Source organism: Amblyomma mixtum, chromosome 3 (genome assembly GCF_055824585.1).
Source record: "Amblyomma mixtum isolate Tamu chromosome 3, ASM5582458v1, whole genome shotgun sequence".
Classification (NCBI taxonomy): Eukaryota; Metazoa; Arthropoda; class Arachnida; order Ixodida; family Ixodidae; genus Amblyomma; species Amblyomma mixtum.
This window is the reverse complement of record NC_143014.1, coordinates 22,746,072-22,762,742: the sequence shown is the minus strand read 5'-3', so window position 1 is coordinate 22,762,742 and position 16,671 is coordinate 22,746,072. Positions and strand designations below refer to the sequence as shown.

General features: G+C 45.4%; 1 protein-coding gene and 1 pseudogene across 1 annotated transcript in view; one reads left to right on the top strand and one right to left on the bottom strand.

The window, feature by feature from the left end:
• Positions 1 to 1,240: 1,240 nt before the first annotated feature.
• LOC149349422 (uncharacterized) lies at positions 1,241 to 2,173 on the bottom strand (annotated as a pseudogene).
• SMC3 (structural maintenance of chromosomes 3) overlaps positions 1,767 to 16,671 on the top strand; it is a 118,549-nt gene continuing 103,644 nt past the window's right edge. Inside the window, exons 1-11 of the mRNA XM_089578350.1 lie at positions 1,767 to 2,741; positions 3,199 to 3,274; positions 3,337 to 3,375; positions 4,696 to 4,835; positions 7,110 to 7,189; positions 7,257 to 7,335; positions 7,420 to 7,652; positions 10,336 to 10,396; positions 10,470 to 10,550; positions 13,488 to 13,774; positions 16,506 to 16,650. Of these exons, the coding sequence (XP_089434476.1) occupies positions 2,727 to 2,741; positions 3,199 to 3,274; positions 3,337 to 3,375; positions 4,696 to 4,835; positions 7,110 to 7,189; positions 7,257 to 7,335; positions 7,420 to 7,652; positions 10,336 to 10,396; positions 10,470 to 10,550; positions 13,488 to 13,774; positions 16,506 to 16,650 (1,236 nt within the window). The 5' untranslated portion in view covers positions 1,767 to 2,726. The remainder of the gene's footprint in view (positions 2,742 to 3,198; positions 3,275 to 3,336; positions 3,376 to 4,695; positions 4,836 to 7,109; positions 7,190 to 7,256; positions 7,336 to 7,419; positions 7,653 to 10,335; positions 10,397 to 10,469; positions 10,551 to 13,487; positions 13,775 to 16,505; positions 16,651 to 16,671) is intronic.

Genomic DNA, 16,671 nt, shown 5'->3' with positions numbered 1-16,671 from the left:
AATCACCAGCCGATGAGCAGGTGTCAGACAGCAGGATCACGGTGCATTGCATCAGAAAATGCTGGAGAATATTTCCTGAGAACTGTGTCCATTCCATTCATGGAATACGTATTAGCACAGTAACACCAAAGGTTTGAGAAGCACAGGACAATCTTAAAGGACTGCTTTCTAAAGTTCGTGTGATATTTTCTTTACTTATTAAATAGACAGAAACATGGAAGCATTGATATCAGTTATTTCTGCCACAATTTTTGGGACATATAAAAGAATATTTCCGTATAGGGAAATATTCTTTTATGAAAAATACATATTTTACTTGTCTTGACAGTCCGTAGCGTTCAAGAATTCGTTTGCAGCTTCTGATAAACACGCATTGGCAATGGCGATACAGTTATTATTCATGAATTTATGGCTACGCCACTGGTGATGCGAATGCTCAGCCGACCAAGCTTCTTGGGGGCCACACCTTGAAGAAGGTGGATCGGTTTAACGTACCGATTGTCTTTCCAGCCCCCAAGAAGCTTGCTCAGCTCAGCATTCGCATCACTTGCGATAACAGAAAGCATGCTGTAAGAAGCAGCATGACAAATGTTTTGTCGACTGTGGCCCAACATCATGTACGAGATCCCCCTGTCCTGCGGTAAACCGAACATCAGCCAGGCAGGACAATGTGTGAATGACCAACTCGGGAAGCACGCAAAAGATCTTGCTAATAATTAACGCACACTCCCTGAGGACCACTGTATTGCTTGCCCCGATTGTACAGAAGTGGGCAAAAAACCGCTCGCGGAACATTGGAGGCATATTTCATCACAAAAACTGGTCAAGGTTGTGTCATTCATATTCCCCTTGCTCTCTACGATAGAGAAATTTTCTTTCGCACCTGATCTGTTAACTTCTTGTGTGCTCATTTCTAAGATCCATTGTAAGGTGGCATCTGTGGAGGTCAGTGAACATATATATGCTCTGATCTTTTCTGGAATATATATCAGTTGTGAGTATTGCCAGTGTTTCGTCCTGTGTGTTCCGTTCTTTTGTATGGTGTTTTGCATGAAATAAGATGATTATAACAGTGTTTTCAATCAATGCCACCAATCAAACTGCAAAGCTGGTAGTCGTTAAAAACAGCATCACTGCACCAGAAGCACAAATGTGCATTTATAGTCCTTTGCATCGGGAGTTGTCAAAATGCCTCCTCTCCGGACTGCCGGAGAGGAGGCATTTTGACAACTCCACACGGACTATGACAGACTACGGATCTTTAACGTGCACTGACATCGCGCAGCATACCGGCGTTTAAGCATTTTGCCTCCAATCCCGCATCCTTGGGCCACGCAGCCGAACGCCATGGTGACGCAAAGGTCAAGTCGTGTCATGCCAAAAAGTGGGAGCGGTGCGAGAGACGATGGAGCCACGCAAGTACAAGCAGACACACTAAAAAGCCTGAGTTCTGCCTCACATCCCGGCAAATCGAGCACAGCGTCGCGCAGTTATTACGAGCAACAGTGGATCCGCTGACACGATGCGCTCCTTTGACAACCGCGCCCACACAGCCTTGGGGCAACGACCGGCGCGCACTGCTATTTGAAGGGCGAAAACAAAACGAAGGTACGGTCATGCGAACTCGCCAAAAGTAGGCGCTAAGTCGTCCACTTCCAACAGCGCGATGCACACCAAGACACAGAGCAGTACCACATGAGACGCAAGTGTAGTTGGACTGGAAAGTGCAAACGACGCGCAAAAGTGCCTACGCGGCAGCTTCGATGGCATGGCTGTAGTTCAGCTGTTCTGGGCTGCCCGTTTCTTCTAACAGTGCGTTGAAGCTCTTCTTGAAACGTGCCTTGAACGGCTCACCTTTGCTCCGGCGCTTGCGTTTCTTCGAATTTTGGTGCCTTCTTATGCATAAAGAGATGCGGATCGTCGTGAAAATTGTCGTGTTCAAGTCCGTCCAAAGCTTTTCTCTGGCGGCGCATTCGAGCACGCGCCGCAGATTTGCGTCTTTCACGCGCCCCGACTCGCGCTCGTCGCTGCCACCGACCAGGTGGAAGGTTCCACTCGCATTGCTCCGGGGCTCCTCCGAGGCGAACGTTTTCCTTTTTAGCCATTTACAATGCGCCGATGTCGCGCGATTCAACTGAATGCTGAACTGCCAGTAATTGCCACAACGTGCGCTTGGGCGTTATCAGGTAATGATTGCGCCTCGAACAGCTCTATGGTCCACCACCACAACGGCGACGAACAGGAGGGTTCACTCAGCTGTTTCGGCCAGCCGCAGAGACGCGCTCTTTTGGTCGTTTTCTTGCTGTGTCTACCAGTGGTTTCTACCTGCTGCGTTTGACTCCCCAGGCGGACCAAGCGCTCGGCGGCTCCAGCTGTTCGCTTGCGGTGCTTCTGACGCTTCGCAGCTGTTGGGGGTGGATGGGATGATTTTTTTTTTTTTCTCAGAAAAGAGCGAGGAGGTTAATGACGCGAAATAATGTGTAGTATTTAGTACGTTATTTTAGTTGTAGTAAGCTAGTGCATTGTTTATTTAAGATACAATACTAAAGCAGATAGGCAGGATAAATGAGATAAGGGTAATGCAACTTTCAGCGCTAGAGGGTTCCTAATGTTTCCCGCCATTTTGAACTGCTTGGCATTTGGCGGGACTGGGTGTACAATTAAACAAGGAAAGTGGCATTTTTACATGGATTTGTGTCACATTTTTGTGACATACCACATCTGAAATGCATATCAAACAGGTTAGTAAGAGTTGTATTGATTATATGCCAGGCGATTCTTGGTAAAGGCCTTTCCTCTTAGCGTAATTTGGGAGTAAGCCTAAATGAGCTGGTTTCCGCTGCAGCTCGCTAAATAGACGTAGCCGGTCGAACGTCTTCAGTGGTCATTTTTGTAAAATGCTGCTTTCTCGCTCCGCACCGCGGAGTCGCGGGTGCTCACGTTTGGTCGCTGCAAACCCGCCCGCGTTGCACTGCGTCGAAGTGCTGCCGCCGCCAGCTGCACCTTTCGTTGGATTGCTCATTACTGATTGCTCTTCGTTCCACAACGGAGATCGAGGCGCGTTCATTCTGCAAATAGTAGAGCCGCTGCTGCTTTAAAACAACGACCTGGGAGGGCTGAGCCGATCTCGTTCATTTCTGTGCTTGAAGGACACTGCAAAGGCCTGCGTGCACTGTGCCCTTTTCTGTCTCTTTGCAGCTAATAATACAAGGTTTTCGGAGCTACAAAGAGCAGACCTGCGTGGAGCCATTCAGCCCTCGTCATAATGTGATAGGCAAGTGTGTCGGCATTGTATACACGGGTATCTGAATCTTACGGTGTTTTTCTACTTTACAGTTGGCCGCAATGGATCGGGAAAAAGCAATTTTTTCTACGGTGAGCTGTATTGCTCTTGTTTCGCATGCCACGGAATTATCTTAAGAAAAAAATGCATTGCATGTGGGCCAAGTGGCCATTGTGTGAGTGGTTGAGTGGTTTGTTCATGTGCAACTTCTGGAAAGAGCTTTCTAACGTGCACGCATGTTTGCGTCGTGTGTGTTACCCACGCGATTAAGAGCCCTACTGTGAGGTGTTCTATGTGCCTTGGTGGGGACACGAAAATTAAGTGGAAATTTGAAGGATGCAGTGTGAAAGGAGCGTAGAAAGAGTCCAAGATGTTTCAAATGTTAACATCTCCTTTTGCAGCTGTGTTGTCTGTGCTGCGCAGTTAACGCCATGCTTGCAAGAATAAGAGGTTGAGTTGTGTGCTTCATGTTTGCAACTGTAGTGATGATGTAGCTTTAAGTTCTGTACCTAACTATTTGAGGTTGTTTTGTGGCTTAATTTAGTTTTTAGGTAATCGTTTTTAGGTAATTTTTTGGTAATCTATAAGAATGATTAAAAGTTACTGTGTGCATGTGGGTCTTTCGGATCTTGCACATGAAGAAGTGAGCAGTTCTGAATGTGGTGTAGTGGTATGAGTTGTTTTTGCAAAGGGGAAAAGTTACCTTTTGGCATCCAGATTATCCTCAGTGGTTCAGGAATTGACTAGACTATAAAAGTCCTATATGTAAGGGTGCTTCCCAGCATAATGCTTGCATTGTGTGGTGGTCATGCGTACTTACTAGCATGACCAGCACGCAATGTTTCTGCCATATGTTAGCTGCCACATACTTGTGCAAGTTTTGGGGCTAAATATACAAAAGAGAAACTGTTTGCTGCCTTCGTTGCATTACGGTGACGTTAGCAACTGTTCCAAAGTGCAAAAAAAAAAAAAGTTCTTGTTTCTACCTAGCTAGTAGTACTTTTAAGAGTATTTTCTGTGGAAGCATGAATGTTTGGTTTGCTTCGGCAAGTCTGTTTGCCAAGTTCTTGGAAAGTTTGTGCAGTGGGATGTGGGCTTTAATGGGGATCATGATTTGCAGCTGAGATGGTCTGTGTGTAGCAACAATGGAAACAGTGCAATAAATAGAGAACAAGACAGAAGCAGACAGCCTCCTGACTTTACTCATTACAGCAGTGAGCTTTGCACAGTTGTTACCATTTATTTTTCATAGTACATGTGTAAAACAAGTGGTAATCCTTAATTTACATTGTGAGACATGAGTGGTTTCCTCTTCTGTCATTGTAGTGGGATTGTGGTGCGCTGCATCTTGCTGTTCATAAACAACAGGAATTAAAACTAGAACGGGTCATCCCACCCCATTGACTTTGCAGCCATCCAGTTTGTGCTGAGTGATGAGTTCTCCCATTTGCGGCCAGAGCAGCGTCAAGCCCTCCTCCATGAGGGCACTGGGCCACGGGTGCTCAACGCCTACGTTGAGATCATCTTCGACAACAGTGACAATCGCCTACCAGTATGGCTTTCTCATTTCTCTTGTGCTTTGTGTTGTGTTGGATTGTAGTGCCATCAGTGTAAGGTATTTATTTGTGAGGTATCTCTTTTGCTGCTGTTGACAGTGGCAACTTTAGTTCCCGAGGCAGTCCTAGGATTGTTGTCCCGGCAGGAACTCTCTTCATAGTCATGAATGCTCCAAGGAAATGAAAGCCATCCTATTTAATGCTTCGGATTTTCTGAGAAAGCCACTGCAAGGCCACAGGAGGCTCATTCCATGCCAAATGAACCAGAGTTTGTGCTCAACCCCTTCCGACCTTTTCCAAAGAATTAGTGGCCATCTGCTGAACTGTCTAAAGTAATTACCCTTATTAACTTTTGGGGAAAAATTTCCTGGTCATGTGACAACCTTTTGAATTTCTCAGATGAGTGTAAAAGTTGATCTCAGTAAAAAATTTACCAAAAATCAAATATTTTACTTTGTCGCTCAAAAAGTTTTTGTAGATAATGCATATACATCGTATAAAAACTTTTTGAGTGAAAAGTAAAATATTTGATTTTTTGTAAATTTTCTAGTGAGACCAACTTTTGCACTCGTCTGAGTAATTCAAAGGGCTGTCACATGACCAGGAAATTTTTTTCCCAAAAGTTATTAAGGGTCATTACTTTAGAGGGTTCAGTAGAGAGTCACAAATTTTAAGGAAAAGATCGGAGGGGGTTGAGCCCAAACTAGCAGCTGTGATGGCTTAGTCGTTTTGGCACTTGGCTGCTGACCCAAAAGACGCGAGTTGTCAGCTTGTCGGTGTTGTCAGCTTTGTTGACTGTGAGCGAAAAATCCATGAAAAATCCTTAGTGAAGCAATCTAGGTGGGCCTCCTAGGTCATGTAACTTTGTGACATCATCACAACCTGCCCACCCACCGGATTGTGAGTGAACTGCGCACTGTGGTAGATGGCTGTTAAATTAATGATTAGTCACAGGAGGTTGCTTGGGTGGAGCAACCTGGGTCGCACAAGCCCCACCGGTGCCTGCCATTGCAGGGCAGTGGCACATCGGTGAACCTCTGCACCACTGCGCCAGGACGGGTATGAGGACTACCAGGGGATCTATGAATGTCGAGAATGACCAATTCCGCATATACGGGCATTAACCAATTACTTCAACGCTTTCATACCCTTAAGGCGGAGCTTAAGTGGCCCCTTCAGTTGTTTCCGGTCTGCTTAGGCGCGATTATAATAAACGAAAACTGCCTTGGCAGATTTGTTGCAGTAAAACTTCGTTAATTTGACCCCCATTAATTTAGAAATTCGGAATGCCGCTGGAGTCCAGCCAAACACCCAAGCAAACACGTAAGGTTATGTCGTTGGGGAGTTGTTTATGTGGATGCCCTGAGGCTGGCATTGGTTAATCCTGACGGGCTCCCTTGTGGTGTCGTGTCGAAGTATGACCTGCTCAACAAGCGATTGTCAAAATATTTGTCCTCAGGCCTGAACTGCATATTACATTGATGTGTTGCCGATCTGCTGGCCTTCTTGATAGGCCGGCTGCCACATGCGAATAAGCTCTAGCATTACTGCACTGTACATAGAAAGAAGCTGCGGAAGCCGTTATCAATATGAAGCAGTACTTCTTCCGACACTCCCGATAGCGTGCATGATTTGAGGTCTTTTTTTGAGAAGCACAAAAAATTGTAGAGCAGTTTTTGCCATAAAAGGAGATAACCATTTCTGAGGTTTTCACCAAATAAATTTTACTTCCACACAAACAGTTTTTGTCAGTGTTTTGAGGCTATTCGATAATCAGACATTTCTTCCACTCCCTTGTAGTCCGAATTAATGAAGTTTTATTTTATAGGGGAGCAAGGGCTGGTTAAATGGAAATGCAGCATTTACTTTCTTCTCTTTCTTTTCAGCAGAGAATTCATGTGTGGCTTGATAAAACTGGGAAGGGGGAACAATGCATGGAATATGAAAAGGCCACCTGTGAACCTGGCTTGGGAAGTGTTATGTTTAGTATTGATTCTGCTGGTTGTGTGTGGGATCTTTACTGGTCTTGTTTTAGCATCCTTTAGGTGACTCAGTAGGGATCATTTGATCCAATAACTGCCATTGAAAACTTGAGAAAATGTTGTGTAAGAAGGTTCCAGGTCATTTTTTTTTGGTATAGGTGTTTGCAGTTACCTTCAGGCTAGAGCAGTGCATCTTTCAAAATGCTGTTTAATTAGTTGAGGTAATAATTGTTGCTGAACGGAGCAAGGGATTTTATTTTAGTTGCTTCTGGCCTTTCTTGCCTTCAGGTTGACAAGGATGAGGTGTCGCTCAGGCGAGTCATTGGCTCCAAGAAAGATCAGTATTTCTTGAACAAGAAGATGGTCACGTAAGTTTTTAATTTTCTTTTGCCTTTCCGTTATTGTTCCAAGGGGACTGACCACTGTTCTGTGCAGGAGGACGGATGTCATGAACCTCTTGGAGAGCGCCGGTTTCTCGCGGAGTAATCCATACTATATTGTCAAGCAGGGCAAGGCAAGTTCCTGCATTTCCTAGTGCTGTTTCATTCTGCTTGCTGCGAGTGTGGGTAAGGTTTCAAGAGATGTGTTTTTGTTGCAGATCAACCAGATGGCCACGGCGCCAGACTCGCAGCGGCTGAAGCTGCTACGGGAGGTTGCAGGCACGCGGGTGTATGATGAGCGGCGCGAGGAGAGCAAGGTACTGCTGCGTGACACAGAGGGCAAGCGTTCCAAGATCGAGGACTTGCTGAAGTACATTGAAGACCGACTGCAGACACTCGAGGAGGAGAAAGAGGAACTTAAGGAATACCAGAAGTGGGACAAGATGCGCAGGTAGACCTGATTTTCCTTGTATAGGTAATGATCTTGTGGGCTAAGGTCAGCAGTGCGAGCCATATGTGAGGGTAAGGGCGGCACTTTTTTTTTCACTGGTTTTAGCTTTTGCCCAAAGGCAGGATTGTACAGTTCACTTTTGAAGCTGTTGGTATCTTTCACGACCTAGAGGTGAGTGGCCGCATTTGTTTTTCCAGTCCCGGACTACTTGCTGGCAGGTCTCGGCTTCCGCTCGGACAGGAAAAGCGTCATGGTCACATGACCTACTTGCCATAGGCTGCTTTCGAACTCGCCGCCAGAGCCGGGCTCCCCCTCGGGTTACCGTACAAGGACGCTGTCATCTGCTAGCAGACGATGCAAGCCACGGCCACCACGACGCCGAAGCAACGCCGTGCGCTCGATCATGATACTGAGTCGATTTAAAGACTGTACTGTCAGCTTAGCGTAGGTGCATTACAGAACTCAGCTTCGGAGGTATGCTCGCCGCTACTGCTTGCGGCGAAGTTCGCACAAAGTAGCCCAACTCGTTGCGGATAGGCAGATAGACGAAAGCCTTCGCAAAAATGTTGACAACAAGCTCTATAGCTGCTCCAGTATACGAGTGGTTCACCTGCGATGCTTTCAGGTAAGCGTACAGACAGCATGTCGCAAAACAAGCGAACGAGAACCTCTTGACGACACGAGCAAACAATACGCGCTCGCAGCTTCGAACGCGCGTCCGTATGCGGTGGATTTCAAGAAAATAAACGAAGATGCAAGAACAAAAAGTCTTGCGATGGCTCAGAGAGCAGCTACGGAGCTCATTTGAAGGTTTAACGCATGATATCGACCTCCAGGAACACGAAAAGTACTCAAAATGCACACGGAGTCTAACTCAATATGGCTGCCAGCGCGGCGCGCAGCTGTCGTCTGCTGCCTTCTCAGCAGCCCGCGGACTGCCATAGGCTAAAAACGAACGCGTTGCTATGGCGATGCAGGCAGGTGGGCGGAGCTTTCGGGCTGCCCGAGAAAAACAAGTACCGGACTCGAGTCCGCAAGTAGTCCCGGACAGTCCGGGACTGAAAAACAAATGCGCCCAGTGTCTCAACTGGTCCAGTATGGCGGTGCTATAGAGGTGTGCTCCCGGGTCAGCCTACGTGAAATTGTTAGAAAGTTTCAGATTGGTGAGGGGTCTAAGTGCTCATCTACGTGAGCTTAGAAGATGCTAGCACTGCACCTACTATATCATCCCTAAGTTCGTTGTTTAGTTTCTCGAGGAAATAATGCCGGTCATGGACGAACAGCTGTGGTGGTTTTGTCTTGTGAAATGGTGGTGAGCAGGCAAGGTGCTTGTGCAGTACATTGCTGGACAAGATCCATTTTGAATGACATGTTCCTTCCCCATGTAGCAGCATATATGCCGCCGAACTGACACTTCACGAGGTGAAGTGTGTCTAATATCCACATCTGATTTAGTTAAAAACGCCAGTGTGCTATCTAGAAGGTCTTATGATATGCATCATTCACACGGAAGTGTTCCTAGCTGCTCATTGTTAGCGATAGAGTTTTGAATTCTTCCCTTTCAAAGCCGTGAGTGACTGCGCTGCTAGCCTGTTCTCTGGGTAGTGGAAGGTTGGACAGCCCTCCACTACTGTCAACCAGCTATTTCACGTGGACTTGCACTGCTCTTAGTAAGCTTAATGGGAAAGCAGAGTCCACTGCAGCCGACCCCGGGCTGTGTTGGACGGCAGACATACAGAAGCGAGCACGGCCGGTGGAGGCACAGAAGTGAGAGACCCCATTGCTGACGTCATGCAGCCAGTTTCTGCTCGCTGCTCTGCTTCACGCACAATTGCGTGGGGCGACAGCACATTTTTTATTGGTGATTACATCGCTGCTAAAAATGGAACTAACACAAAAATATTTTCATTGATTATAACGTGCCAACGTCAAGCAGTCATTTAAGCAGTCAACGCAGTCGCCTGCCATAGTTGCTAGCTGTCAACTAGGAGCGGAGAAGAAAGTTGAAGCAGTGGTCAGGCAAGTAATTCCTTCTGGCGAACAGGCTGAAAAAATGCACAACTACTTTCCAAGCATCACCAAAAAGTTTCTAACCACAAGCGATGCGCACACTTTGAAATATTTGTATATGTGAGTTTGTTTTGAAGGCAGCGTTGCTTGGCGAAGTGTAGGCATGCTGCATTTTTTGCCTAGTCCGCGTCTCTCCTGACTGCAGTGCCACCTTTGTTTACAAATATGACGCTTTTCTATACAGTTTTTTTCTTAATTGTCAGCTATTTTTGGACTTGCAGATTTTTTTCGTAATAATCACACCAAGTATTTGTATTGAAAAAATGTCTTCAGAAAGCACATTTTATTGCAATAATTTTCATACATATCGCATTTTTTTACATCTCGCATATTTTGCAAGAAATGGTTGTCTGAGACTTGTCAAAAAGATAATTTTTCCCATGTTAACGAAAGGGTCATGACATTAAAAATAAATTTAGGTTGCATTTATGAAGGTTTTTGAAATTGGCAGCAAATAAACCTTATATGGTGGACTCTCATGAACTTGTGTAATTACTACAGGTGATTTGTTTGAACTGATGTTTTGGTCCTGTCAATATTGGGGGTATTCAAAAGGCTCCAGTGAGGTCTGGATATGTGAGTGTGCCACTTAGCTTTTGTTGCTTTTGTGCAGGTCTCTGGAGTATACCATTTATGACCATGAACTTAAAGACACCAAAAAAAAGCTTGAAGAGGTGAGTGTGAGAGTGAAATCTGCATTAATGGCTGTGGTGCTTACTTCTATGCCATCTCCCCTTTTCTTTACAGCTGGAAACTAGGCGGGAGTCCAGCAGTTCAGTGGCTGAAAAATTGCGTGAGAACCTCCAGAATGCTGCAGAAAAGATAAAGGTTTGGCTATTCTATGTACCAGTTAAGAAGCTCAATGCTTAAGCATGCATGCCCTTATAATGACTTTTGCTGTGTCAGGTTAGGCATGCTACATTAGCATTGAGCAACGAAGTGTTGGTTTGCGAAAAAAATTTGAAACATGTATGGAAAATACTTTCACACTATGTTACCATTGCATAAGTTATGCCTTTGGTAGTTGCTGTTGACGGACTACTTTTGGATTGAAAGTTTTGATGTTTCTTCGCTGGTTTTAACTACGTATACTAAGGGGCCAGTTGGTCAGACTTGCTGTTTGAACGAAGAACATAGCGTTGGGAAAGCACACACAAAAGGCGAGTGCCTGACCTGTCCACGCCTTTTCTGTGTGCTGTCTCACTGCTACGTTCTGCGTTATTCACTGTTTATCACAGCGTAGTTAGAATGTTTTGAGCATCTGCCTCATATTCGGGCGGTACCGCCGCTGTGGTGGTTCAGCGGGTATGATACTTGGCTGCTGACTTGAAGGACACTGGTTTCATCCTGGCAGCGGCGGTCGAACTTCGGTGGTGGCGAAATTCTAGAGACCCATGTACTATGCAATATCAGCGCAGGTTAAAGAATCCCAGGTGGTCGAAATTTCCGGTGACCTTCACTATGGCGTCGCTTTGGGATGTTAAACCTCTTAAACTATTGCAATCATTGCTGCCTGGTACCCTCTGGTTTTTCAGTGGCTTTAGCTTAAGGGGGGACACTGGTCTTGAAAAAAAAATTTTTATTAATGAAGTCACAGTTACAAAATCTTCAGGGCATATGTATTTTTGTGTGCTGATTCTAAATATGTAGTTTAATTTCATGTAAAACAATTCCTTCAGCACTTATGCAATTTTTATGCTAGTATTTTGCAGAGAGTTTTGAAGAAAATTTGCTGCGGGAAACTCGCTGAAATGTATGCCAGTGGGTTCTCCTGACACCAAGGAATACAATAAGGGTGAAATTGTCTTCCTGCCTATCATAGAACTTAAGTTATAGAGTTTTGAAGGTGTCGCTTCAGAAATGAGAAGGAAAATGTGTATTTCTGTGTGTGAAGTGGCAGCTTCAGTACCCTATTGCTCAAGTTCTATGATAGCCAGGGTGATAATTTTACCCTTATTGTATTCCTTGGTGTCAAGAGAACCCAATGGCATACATTTCAGTGAGTTTCCTGCAGCAAATTTTCTACAAAACTCTCCGCAAAATACTTGCATAAAAAGTGCATAAGTGCTGAAGGAATTGTTTTACATGAAATTAAATGACATATCTAGAATCAGCGCACAAAAATACATGTGCCCTGAAAATTTTATAACTATGACTAAATTAATAAAATTTTCTTTTCAAGACCAGTGTCCCCCCTTAACCAAAGCGCCTGTCTTCCCTGAGTTGAAATGCTTGGACAATGGGTCTTTGACCCCACCTTGTGTAGACCTAACACTTTATGCCATTGGACCCTTTGGCCAAGCTGCCCTTATGCCAATGGGTTGACCATCGACCACAACGTGTCATGAGATTATGGTGTGAAATGAAAAGATCGTGCCTGATATTGTACGGCTTGAGCACTCCAGTATCTGAGAAACGGAAGATTTGTAATTTTGATTTGGCATTGAGAATTTCATAGAACAAACAAGTGCCATCCTGTGGTGAAACTCTGCCATTATTGTTGTATCCCAACACGTGACCACGTCTTCTTTGAATATCAATGAATTTTTTCAAGTGCACAGTTTTTTTTTCTTTCAGGAGTGTTCGTCATTTTTTATTACTGTCGAATCCGCGTATTTCAAAACTCTCAAACTCTTAAAAAAAATGCCTAGGAGTTCAGTGTATAAGGTGTAATTCGGTACAAAAGTAGCATTAAATTTAACAACGTACAAACACATTAAGATGGAAAAAATGTATTTCTGTGATAGCCACTTGCTGTGTGCATATTACCGAGGGAAATATAGTCACGAATTTGTTTCTTCATCTTCATTGCCTCAGAGAGAACACATTTTTCAGTGTTATCAATGGACTCCGAATGGCTGAGACCGCTGCCTTGTATCGACGCGCAATAGTGACAAACCATACTGAGCGCACAGAGCATGTCGAAGCAGGTAGGCACGGGTTCTTTGAAGTCCTCGTCCCAATTTTCATCAGTGGTATCCTGGTTATCTGTGACGTCGGCAATGATGCCTTCGTCCACAAGCTCTTCCATGGTCTCAGCATTGTTGTCTGTGTGTACCAAGTCTCCTATGGGTGCCCCATCAAAATTAGCACCAGGAAATTTGCACAATGGCTCCACAAATCATCAAGACCAGTGAGCTCACCCGACAAAGTTTCTCCCAGCTACTTGTTCACAGCGTCGATGTCCACAGCACGGCTCTCATCATTGATTGCCGTGCCAACAATTTTATGCCCTTTTTAAAGCTCTACTGCCAACTGCTACTGCGTTGCAGCTCTGAAGGAAGCCACGGAAAGCCTTACTGTTTTGTAGCAGTTCTGCCTTGATATTACTGACAGTGGACAGGCACTGCAGAATGACGGAATTGCGAAAAACTGACATTGCTGTGCAGTTTTGCACTTAAAAGCAGATAACACTGCCTATTTTTTCATCGATTAAATTTGCTGGGATGCAAAGTTTTTCTTGTAGCCATTCGACTTTTTGACCCTCGGATGATTCAGACCTTTTTTAGTCCCTTGAGGCTTTTACTCTATTGCGAAACCAGCGCATTATTGATAACTTTTTCCGACCACATTTGAGTAAACAAACTTATCATTGCCTTTCACCCATATTTCATGTTGTGTTCAGCATTTAGCTACATTTGCAAAGAGAAATAGATACAAAATGCTATTTGTATGCATAGATATCGATAAAGCAAATTGCCTTCTGTCTTGGGTCATATATTAAGGTGCACTCCTGATAAATCGCCCCCCCTGTCCATTGTGCAGAAGCTGAGCAAGGAGCTGCGGGAGGTCAAGGGGCGGGCACAGGCACAGCGAGAAGAACGGGAGGCGCTGTCGCAGGAGCAGTCGTCTGCGCTAAAGGAGAAGACACGACTGGAGCTGACCATCAAGGACCTGCGTGATGAGGTTGAGGGAGATGACTCTTCACGCAAACGTGCAGAACGGGAGCTGGCCCGCCTGCAGGAGACGGTGGCGCAGAAAATGGCACTGCTGGACGGCATCCGGCCACAGTACGAGGCACAGAAGAAGCGTGAGGAGGAGTGCACCAGAGAGTGAGTCAGCTTTGTTTGTGGCAGAGAGATCACACACAGCAGAGTTTGTTGAGAGGACATGCTCACCTGTGAGCAAGCCCTGTAGTTTGTGGAAGTGAGCTTGGCATTCGGCTGAATGCTGCTGCCTTGCATGTGGCAAAAGTCGTGTGTGTAACAGCCAGTGTTTGTAGGATGTATGGAATGCAAGCACTTTCTGCTTTTGTGCTTGCATTTTGTTAATGCTGCTTCTGTGGATGAAGCATAGATAATTTCTCTTGAAAATATGAATTGAATACGAATATGAAGAAAAATTGGCTTCAAATATTGAATGCTGCACTAGATATGATCCTTATGGGTTAAGAGGGGAAGGGGATCTTAATAGAAAAAAAAATCGGCAGAGATGCTTAAGCCTGCTTAGGTGTGAGAAGGCATAAACCCGCCTGCTCACTTTGTGAACGCAGTCGCCGGGTGCTGCGGCGTCATGTAACCCCGTGCCACGCAGCTGGCAATTCTGCCTACCTCTGCATGGCTCTGCGTAGCCACCACCGCGACACCGCCACACCCCTTCTGATCTGCGCACTAACTTCGTGAAAGCAGTTGCCACCGTACCACGGCCCGTGCTCCGCCTTAAGGGTATGATGCGGTAGCTGATGGGTTAATGCCCATATATGCAGAATTGCTCTTTCTCTACTTCTCTCTCTCTCTGAGAATCCTTATGCCATTTCGGAATTACTGGGAATACCACTTGGGGAATTGAGAAACTTAATAACATTGAGGAATTTGCTTTATGGAAGCTCTTTACAACCAGGTTTAACTGTGTACATAACAGTTACGCTGCTGTCTTTCTCATTTTGAAGAAAAAAAAACAAATTTTGTTTTGCACTGGTACTCTTAACGCACAAGTAGTATAACAAAGCTTTCCAGAGAGCCTACTTTTTTGTACACTTCCTCTGGCACAGCTTGTTGCTGATGCGCGAAGTGTCGCACCTTTCCAAGGCAGCGTACAGCCTCAGCTAGAGATGCAGGTTTGGAATCTCGCTCTGCCGTTGCTTCTTCCTCAGGACAAACACTGGAACAATTTCCAGATCTGTACTAGTTCATTGTCATACTGCATGTAGTCTTAAGTATTGCTGTCAACATCCAGCTGATGACAGATCTCTGTCCACATCCCGGAGCCATCGCACTGTTCCTCTTGCTTGCTTTCACCACATGGGGAAAGACCGGATTTTTGCTAGCAGTTACTAATTGTGGCTGGTGTTACTGTTCACCAAGAGCCTGTCACCGTCTCGGCCCCCTGCCTGACGTTAATGGGGACATTGTTGCCAATCCTTGCGTTATTAAAATCCTCTGAACAAGCTGCCATTGGTACTTGACCTTCAAGTTTTGAATAATGCTCAGGTCGAGCAGCTGAAGCACAGTGGTGCAGTTTGGCGGCAGGTACAAAACACACACATTGCTTAAATGGACATTGACCAGGTGCGCCGAGCAATTGTTCACAATCAAAAGAATGTTTGTTTTCACCTTTTTCACTCCTTTGTTCACGTTCAGGAGCCATTTGCTGAAATGATTGCCACTGTTACGAAAAGCTAAGATGGCTGAACGGAACCGATGAGAAAAAAAGGGAGGAATGAAAAAAAAAAAAAGGAATTTGCCATGTGGTTCATTTTCATCTCCTGCTCCGCTGCTTTGCTTCAGCGATGCTGAAAGCACTAGCGATGTTACGCCACCACCGCTGGAGGGGTAGTCTGGGAGGGCATGCATTGGCCGCGCCAGCAGTGCAGAATGCAAAATTAAGCCTGTGTCCACCGAGCAGTTTGTTCAACTGAAATACAGTAAAATTTTGTTAATTCAAATGTAATTGGAAATGTGAACAGTATTTGAATTAGCAGAGATTTCAGATTAACTGACCTCAGCAAAAAAATGACACCAAGGCAAAAAATTTTGCTGCGGCTATGCGGGCGGTACCTTTATTTGACGAACTTTGCAATTATCGTAGATGGTTGTGTGCCATGTAAAAGTCTGCTGTCCAATTCGTAGCCCTTGCAGGACAGAAAGAAAGTTGGCTCTAAATATAATTCGGCGCATACCCCACCCTCCTGCTCGCGTGCTTCGTCACGCAGCTGCATTTTGCTTTGTAGTTTCCCGCGGGATGGCATCGTCGTGCGCAACTCAAAGCAACAAATGCATAACTGGTAATGGTGCAATCAAAAGGACAGCAGTCTGAAGCCAATGGGGGTTAAAAGTGAAAAAGCGGTGTTCCACCGTGCCTCCACACTTGCGTGAGGCCCGACTGATTAATGGCAAATCGAACTGCAAACGGTCCTGTAGTGTAGGATTCTGGCGCGACGCATGCCCTGGAGATTACTGGAATGGGAAGTTTGCCCTTGTACTACCTGCTGCTCCTCCGAGGAAGCGACTGCTAGTGGGGGTGAGTGATGTGCAATTCGAAGTTTCATCAGCGGAACCAATTTGCATACAAAAATAATGACTTTTTACTTTTTTTGGCACAAGGAGTTTACTGTATGCGCTGGTCATGATTTAAGTGACCGTTCCTGATTCATTGTTGAAAATTTATTTGAGTATATTTAATGTGAACTGCATGCTGTAGAACCCTAGCAAGTTTCTGGAAATGGGAGTCATGTCGTGCTGTTTGACAACAGTGATGTTTTGTAGGTGTGGTCTTGTGATCTGTAGATGTGAAGTTTCTGGGCCATGCCTGCATAAACTGGTGTTGGTTGGTGCCTGACTGCAGGCTAAGCCTGAAGGAGCAGAAGCGCACAGAGCTGTATGCCAAGCAGGGCCGAGGCAGCCAGTTCACATCGAAAGCTGAGCGAGACAAATGGATCCAGAAGGAACTCAAGTCCCTGCAGAAGGCCATCCGTGACAAGCGTGATCAGGTATGCGCTACCTCTTTCATC